This window comes from Eretmochelys imbricata, chromosome 10, assembly GCF_965152235.1.
Source record: "Eretmochelys imbricata isolate rEreImb1 chromosome 10, rEreImb1.hap1, whole genome shotgun sequence".
NCBI classification, from domain to species: Eukaryota; Metazoa; Chordata; order Testudines; family Cheloniidae; genus Eretmochelys; species Eretmochelys imbricata.
Window position 1 is genome coordinate 45,222,090 of NC_135581.1, and position 7,947 is coordinate 45,230,036.

General features: G+C 62.1%; 1 protein-coding gene across 4 annotated transcripts in view; it reads left to right on the forward strand.

The window, feature by feature from the left end:
- The window catches only part of ZNF609 (zinc finger protein 609), a 120,082-nt gene extending 113,534 nt beyond the window's left edge, over positions 1-6,548 (forward strand). For all 4 annotated transcript variants that reach the window (XM_077828332.1, XM_077828334.1, XM_077828333.1 and 1 more), the window contains 4 exons: positions 255-430; positions 1,604-1,820; positions 2,398-2,476; positions 2,938-6,548. In XM_077828332.1, coding sequence (XP_077684458.1) covers positions 255-430; positions 1,604-1,820; positions 2,398-2,471 — 467 coding nt within the window. In that variant the 3' untranslated portion in view covers positions 2,472-2,476; positions 2,938-6,548. The remainder of the gene's footprint in view (positions 1-254; positions 431-1,603; positions 1,821-2,397; positions 2,477-2,937) is intronic.
- The last annotated feature ends 1,399 nt before the right edge of the window (positions 6,549-7,947 follow it).

Here is a 7,947-nt window from a genome sequence, read left to right on the forward strand (position 1 = left end):
TGGGTGGGCAGACATCCCTGGGCGCAGGAGGGCCATGCTGGCTCATGGTCCTAGTTACAGGTGGCCTGGGGGAGTGTCTCTGCTGAGCCCGTGTGCCTGATTCTCTGCCTTGGCACAGTGCCGCGTGCTGCTGTCAGCCTGAGCTCAGATGGCAGGAGCGCCCTGCCCAGCAGACAGCCTGGGGGTGGGAGGCCTGTGGGGGGGCTGGTGCTGGCGTTCCCTCCCCCAGGCTCTGACTGGCCTCTCCCCCACAGGATCCTACCTGCCCTCCAGCTATTCCTTCTCCCCATATGGCAGCAAGGCCTCTGGGAGTGAGGACGGTGACAAGGCGCGAGCCAGCCCCAGCGTGAGCTGCAAACCCAGCTCAGAGTCCAAGGCCCTGGACATCCTGCAGCAGCATGCCAGCCACTACAAGAGCAAGTCTCCCACGGTGAGGGTGGGACGGGGCTTCCCTGGGCTGGGGGCCTGATGGGAACAGGGGTCCAAGCGCTTCTGCCTGCAGCTGCCCTGAGAGTGAGACCCCCATTCAGTGCTTCCTCCTGGCCCAGCTGTGGGGGGTGCTTATGGGGAGTTACTCTGGCACAGCCTGTCCCAGACACGCCATGGGGGACCCCTGGAAAGCCTGGGACCCCAGCACTGCATGTGCTGGCCTCTGGCACCCTGGGCCGTAACCCCAGCCTGCAGGGTGGAAACCAAGGCCCAGGTCACCTAGTGAGTCAGTGACGGGGCTACTTTGTGCCGTGCACTAACCACCAGGCATGGCTTCCCCTCTGGCCCTGGAGGAGGCTGGGCCTGGCTTGGGGCTGGGAGTCCCTGGGAATGCCCAGGTTTGTGGATTCCTCCTGGAAGACACGGGGAGACGTTCCTTTGGTGCAGCGCAGGCCAGAGGCTTCTCCCGCGACTTGTCCCACAGGGGCTGCGGGTTGGAGTCATTTACCTCCTAGGGACGGGTTTGCTGGGGCCTACAAGCCAACCGGTGAATGGAGGGCAGGTGGGAGCTGCATTAGTGCAACCTGCCAAATGTGCCTTTGCCATGGCGCTATATGGCCCACCTGCAACCCCTTCCCCTGCCACTGGGGGGAGCCACCCACCTCACTGCACAGCCCGTGGCATGAGCCTGTCGGACAGGAGTGGAGAATACTGTGCTTGAGTAGGGGGCTCTTTTGGGGAAGAGTAGAATTGTCTCTGTTGGGCCAAAACACTGGGCTCTGCTGAGACAAGTGCCCAGTGGACTGGCAGCCCCCAGTGCCCCCTGGCAGCGCAGCGGGATCTTTGAGAGAAGTGCCCCAAATGAGTCCTTGTGTGGGGGTCTCCCTGACGCGGCTTGGGCCAGGCCGTGCCCCGGGTTGAGTGAGCTGGTTGAGCCTGGCCACATTGTCAGGGAGAGCCCTGGAGAGGGGTTTGGCTGCCGGCTTGGCCGTGCTTTTGGCCCTGGACTCAGCATTGGCTGCTCCAGCATGGCTGGTTGGAATCGTCTCCCCCAGGGTGCCCTGTCCGCTGTGCCGGCCCTTCTGATCTCACTGGCCGGGAGTCCTGCTGCTGCCGGCTTCCCCGGTCTGGGTTCCCCTGCCCTCCTCACCGGGGTCTGTGCTCTCCTCTCCAGATCAGCGAGAAGGCGTCTCAAGAGAGGGAGCGTGGCGGCTGCGGGGTGGTAGCTGGGGGTGGAGGCTGCAGCAGCGTTGGGGGAGCAGCAGGCGGAGAGAGGAGCGTAGATCGGCCCCGGACCTCCCCTTCCCAACGCCTGATGTCAACACACCACCACCACCACCACCTGGGGTACTCTCTGCTGCCAGCCCAGTACAACCTGCCCTATGCAACAGGTGAGAGCAGCCTGTCCGTCTCGTGCGGTGGCATGGGCAGCCCCTGCTGGACTAGAGTTGGGGCGTGGCTCCCAGCGGGATGGGGAGGCAAGCCGGCATGTCTGCCCCGGGGTGTGGAGCCCGGAGACGAGATGGGCTGGAGGGAGGATGGAAAGCTGGGAATACCGGGGTGGGGCAGTGGGTGTTAGTGGGCATGGCTGAGTGGGGCTGCAGCTAGGGCAGTGGGGTATGCAGATAGAAGCAGTGGGAGAGCGCCCCCGCCTGGTTGATCTCTGTGAAGCAGCGCATGGGGCTGAAATTGAGCTGGGGAATGCAGTAGCACAGACCTCCCCTGGATGCACATGGTGAATAGCTCCTAGTGCGGGGCCCTGCCAGCCCAGGGCTGAAGCAGGCAGGGGGCTGCTCTCTGCTCCGCCCCAGAGCCGTCCCCATCCTCAAGCACAGTTCAGAGCAAGTGGCGATGACGGGAGGGTGGCTGAGCTGCCAGCTCCCCCCCTGGCACCGTCCCAGAGCTGCCACCTTCCCATGGCACCGCTGTAGGCACCAGGTCACCTTCTGGCTCTGCTTCTCGCTGCAGGTCTCTCTTCGACAGCCATCGTGGCCAGCCAGCAGGGCTCCGCTCCCTCCTTGTACCCGCCTCCCAGGAGGTGAGAATGGTAAGGCTGCTGCACCACGCCCGCAAAGGGGGTGTGGGGAGAGAAAGGCCCAGGGCATGGGAGCGGGGGGAGAGCCTCCAGCCTCTGGACAAACATAACATCGCAGTGGAGCCTCCAAATCAGAGGGGCGAGGCAGGGGGTAGAACCAGGCAAAGTGTGGGCAGGGGCTGCCCTAGGTCCCTTGCTCTGCCGGTGCCCCTCACTCCCGACCCGCGGCCCCTGCTAGCCCCGCCTGAGAGTTCCCTGGACAGCCGTTCCCGACTGCTTAGTAAACACTGTTACAGGGCCTGTGTGAGCAGCGGCTGTTTGCTTTGCCCACCCCTCTGGGTCTGGGACACTGCAGCTGCCACAGGAGAAGGGAAGGAGGAAGAACCGTGTCCTGGTTCCTGCGGCTGGGGCGCCCCTTGGTGGATGTAGCAGCGTGGGCACCGGAGTGATTTCTGCTTTGATTTTTCTGGCAGGACGCGCTGTGATTGGATAAAGGGGTCTGTACCAAGTCATGTGACTGGCTCACATGAGGAAGCGCTGGAAATTCCATTAGACATCAGTTGAATGGTGTTAATTGTTCTGTTTGACGTTCCTGCCCTAATCTGAGGCAGACTTTCCTCTTCCCGATGGGACATGCGGGTCCCCGCCCCCTCCACGCCCCTTTCCTTGTGAGCCGGGGAGCTGGAACCTACAGGAATATTTATTCTACTGCCCACCGTCCCTGGGAAGGGAAGCGACCTGCCTGCCTGGTGCATATGAAGAGGCAATGGAAGCACCGAGGGTTTCCGGTGGATTTGATTCAGTGTCCCTTTGGAGGTCACTGCTTCGCCAGGGTCTGAGCAGCACAGGACATGGGGTGGGGAGGGAGCACCAGCCGGGCCTGCTCAGCACGCAGCCCTCCCGCCAGCTGCACTTGGCTCCATGGGAGTGCAGCCCAGATCGCTACAGTCGAGTTGCCTGGACCCAGAGTCGCAGTCCCAGGGAAGAAAGTTTAGGTCTCTTTTCATTTGTAGTAGTGCTGATCAGGTACCAGCGAGGAGCGTGGGTGGATGGTTCAGTGCAGCGGGACGGGTGCGTGTCTCTGGTGAGCGAGCGAGCGAGCGTGCCCGCCCATGGACATGTCAGTGCAGTGTGGGGGTGGGCTCGGTGCACAGTGGGGGACAAGTGGGCATCTGCAGCATGGGGAAGAGAGCACATGTCAGTGCAGCGGGGGGTGAGCGTGCGTCAGTGCAGCCTGGGGGGGCGTCAGTGCAGCACAGGGGAGGAGGGGGCTTATCAGTGCAGTGGGTGGCGCGTTCACACTTCAGCTGTGTACTCGGCCGGTGCCCAGAGTGCCATGCCCTGTATTAAGCAGGTTTGTCAGTGTTCAGGCAGCGCAGAGAGGTGCTGGGTGCCCAGACTAGTCCAGCTGTGGGGTGAACAGGAGTCACCGGCTAAGAACCTGTTCTGCCCCCTCCGGGTGCTCTGCTGCTAGGGGTTTTCCCCTCAGGCTCCCAGTGCCCCTGCCAGCCCTGTCTCTTCTGCCTCCTTTCCACTCATCTTCCTCAGACCCACTGCACTGGCAGCTGCCATCGCCCCGCCCCGCCTTCCCTGCTGGCAGGGGGCATGGGTTGCCATGGCTCAGGCTAACCCCAGTTTGTCACAAACAAGGCCCTTGGGTGGGCTCTCCCTCTGAGTCCTGTGAGCGTTCTGCCCCCCCGCTCCACCTGCAGGGTTGACCGGCTGCGTGGCCGTTCCTCCCTGCACAGACCTAGGGCCCCCCACGTTTGCATAGGCGTCAGTGCACGCGTGCGAGCACTGGCGGGGGCGTGCTAGGCCTGCTCTCGGCACCGCACCTGGGGCTGGGGGGACGGGAAGCTCTTCCAACGCTGGGTGGAGTTGTCTCCTCCGGAGGCTGGCCAGTCTGTGCAGATGGGGGGCAGGTCTGCACTGGGCTAGGGAAGCAGCCGGTGGTGGTACCTGCATCTCTGCCCGGCTGCTGCAGGGGCCTCTGCCTTGGGCGCGCCAAACTCCAGTTCATTTGGTGGGTTTTTAATTTCGGATTTCTGAGCTGTGAGGGGCGTGGGAGGTGAGAGCATGGAGCAGTGGGTCTGACGCGGCTGGGCGCGTCCCCCGGCCTCTGGGCGGGAGGGAGCCGGGGTGTGTGTGCTGTGAACCCCCCACCCCATGGACGTAGGCAGTAGCTGTAGGACTGTTCATGCTTTGCCAGGCTCCATTAGCCGAACTGGTCCTTGCCTTCCGCCCTCAGCTGGCCTTGCTGATGTGCTGTAAGGACCGCTCCCTGGCCTACAGGCAGCATGGTGCTGCTGCACAGCGCAGGTGCTGCCACGAGCGGCTGATCTCCAGGAGTTAGCAGCCACTCGAAGCTGATCCCAGCCGGCCTATTCCACCCCTCGAGGCGTGGGAGGTCCCCCAGCAGAGCAGGGGCTGGCTCGCTCCCCGCTGTTGGCTCACCCCCAGCCTGGCCCAGAGCCGCTGGGCGTCCTGGCTCTGCGCTGTGCAGTGTCTGGCGAGCTGTGTGTCGCCGTTGTCCCGGGCTGTGCGCCGCCCGCGGGCGCTGTACATACTGTAAAAAGGAATTGTTTGAAAGCTGTTGTTTTGGTTTTTGTTTCTTTCCCTGTGGGAGGAGCCCCCCCTCCCCCCGTGTGCAATCAAAGAGGAGCCACTGTTGAGTGTGTCGGCCCTGGTGTCCAATGAAGGCAGTGTGTCCGCGCAGCCCTGCCCCCTCCCGCAGCCGCCCGTCATTGGACTGATTCTTTTAACCTTTTCCTTTTGTCTGTCAAAGGAACCCGGGTGCTTGCTCCGCTTACAGCCAGGCCCTGTCTGCTGCATGGGAGGGGCCAGCCCAGCCTCCCTCATCTCCCGCAGGGCTCAGCCAAAGGGCCGAGGGTGGGGCGGTCTTTCCCAGGGTTCTCGGGAGTAGGAGGCTGGGAAATGCTGCGGTGCTCCCCAGCACCTCCAGGACACACGCAGCTCAGCTGCGGCCAGAGCAGAGAATCCACCTGCCACCACCCAGAGCAGCTGCCCTCTGGTCACCTGTCTGGTGTAATGGCATGGGGCCTAGGTGGGTTTCCTAGGGCCTGGTAGGGTAGGGAGGTTCGGATTGGCTTCAAGGGTGGGAACTGCCTGCCTGGGGGACTTAGGAGGCAGAGCCCCATCCCTCGGGGAGTCTTGGGCCTAGCCTTTCGCTCTGCCTGTGGCTGGGCAAGGGTCTCCCAAGCTGCTGGCATGAAGTGACATGCAGAGCCACCTGGGCCCCATGGAGCCCAATTCCCAGCGGGGGGCGGGGACCTATTTGTGTGTGTTGGTACCAACGAGGGGGTCAGATGGCTTCAGGTTCCTTATGGTGGGGCTGGGGGTTGGTCTCTTCCTGGTACCTTGGGGTGGCATCGCCAGCCTGCTCCCCAGCTGCCTGGCACCTTGGCTCTGGCAGCTGGGAGACCATCAGGCAGCCTTGCCGGGCCAAGGAACTCCTGGGGCTGGGCGGTGCCAGCTCCTGGCCCAGCTGCTCGGCGGTGGGGCTGGCAGAGAGGGCTCTGGCATGTTGAAAATGGGAGGGTTTGAGCTGCGGGGACAATTCAGCGCCCTGTGCCCAGCTGCTGCCAACCATTGTGGGCAAAGGGTTTCCCAGCCCCCCTTTCGGAAGTGCCACTTGGCTTCCGCCTGCCCATAGGTGGTAATTAAAGCTGCGGTGTGACCCGTACTTTGAGGTTTGACATTTTCAATGTTCCTGGTGGGCTCCTGCTGCAGCAGCAGCGCCCCCTGCTGGGGAGGGGGGTGGTCGGCTGGGTAGCACGCTGCAGTCCTGTCCCTTGTAGCAGTGTCTGTTCAGAGTCGCTCCCCCACGCCGGAGCACTGTGAGCAGGGGTCCCAGCGGGGCGTTGAAGCGTTGATGTTCTAGCTCTTGTTTCCGTTGGAGTTGCTGTGTTGGGTTTAATTTCAGTCTTCCTGATTCTGCCCTTCTGTAAAGTGTACATTATTACCAAGCTCCTTGTTTTTTATATATATATATATAAATATATATATACACAACCTGCGCTCTCCCTGCCCGGGGCCAGTCAGGCAAGGAGAGAGAATAAATCTTTTTAAGAGACAATCACAAATATATGAGGGTTGCTTTTTCTTTCTGCCCATCCCCGCTCTCCCCTGTCCACCACACTCCCACAGAGCTTGGGTGACATTTGCTGTTTGTAGCAAAACCTGCCCCCTATCCCCTGGCTGTTGCCCCATGCTCACAACCAGACCTGCCAGCGGTGCGCCTCCTGCAGGTGACCATAGGCAAGGCTGAAACCAGGAGCCCCATGGCTTTGGGCTTGCGAGGCGGGCAGGGACCTTGCCTCAGCTGGACGTTCCTGGCAGGATCCCCACGTTCCAAAGGGGTCGTGTGACCAAGCTAATCACCCCTGCACGGCGGCAGAGCCGGGCTGCTCCTAAGAAAATGTGCCTGGCCCCACATCCAGCACGGCACGAGCAGAATGTGCCTGGCGGATTCCGGAGGCACCACTCATTTCCAAGGACCGTTGCCCACCTGCCTAGGACAAGCGTGGCAGGCTCTCAGGCAACAGCAAAGGAGCCTGAGAGCCCTTGACCTGCAGACCCCAGCTGGAACTCCGCTCTCAGTCAGTCCTGGTCACGCAGAGGTGTGAAACAGGAGGAGACGGGGGAAATGGGTGCAGAACGTGCTGCTCTTGTAACTTCCATTTGAGCACCCTTCTGCCTAGCCGGAAGGGGGCCTGTGTGGAAGAGAAGGGCTGGGCCATGTGAATCCAGAAGAACAGCCGGATTCTCAAGGGCTTCAGCTGCTCCCTGAGGAGGCCGTGGCCGGCCCTTCCGGGCAGAGGCAGAGCAGGGCTGGATCTGAGTGGGGACAGAGATGCCTAAAGGGAAGTGGTCTTACAGCAGGTTTGGAACATGGACAGGTTTTGATCCCACTGCCCTGTCCAAGCCTGGAGGGCCCTGGGTACAGCTCGAATTGACCCATCTGCTACAGCTCCATGTGCTGAGGTGTTAGTTCTGTGTCCTTGGCTTGGGGCGTGGAAGGGGTGTTGGCTGGGAATGTGGCTGGAGCAAGAGAAGCAGAAAGCAGGGCTGGGGGATCTGAGAAGTCTGAAAGCTGCCCCAGAACCTGCCCAGTGCTAAACCTCTGCCCTCATGGAGGGGGCACAGTGTAGCCAAGCCAGGGACAGCTCCCCTCTGCTTTTAGCACCATGGGGTCCTGTGCTTCCCCTTCCTTTCACTCCATCACTATCAGTAAGGGGAGGGGGGGAACATATCCACATTGTCTCTGGTGGCTGGAGGAGCCGAGGGGGTCCAGGAGGGCTCTCAGGAGCAGAGGGGAGTGGCCGAGCATGACTAGGGAGGAGGGTCCATGGACTGGGGGGGCCTGGATGGAGACGCCCGGGTCACTGTGGGCAGAATGAAGCAGCTGAAACGGGGAAGGGCTGGTAGTGCTGGCAGAACAGGGGCTGGGGGCGTACATAGGG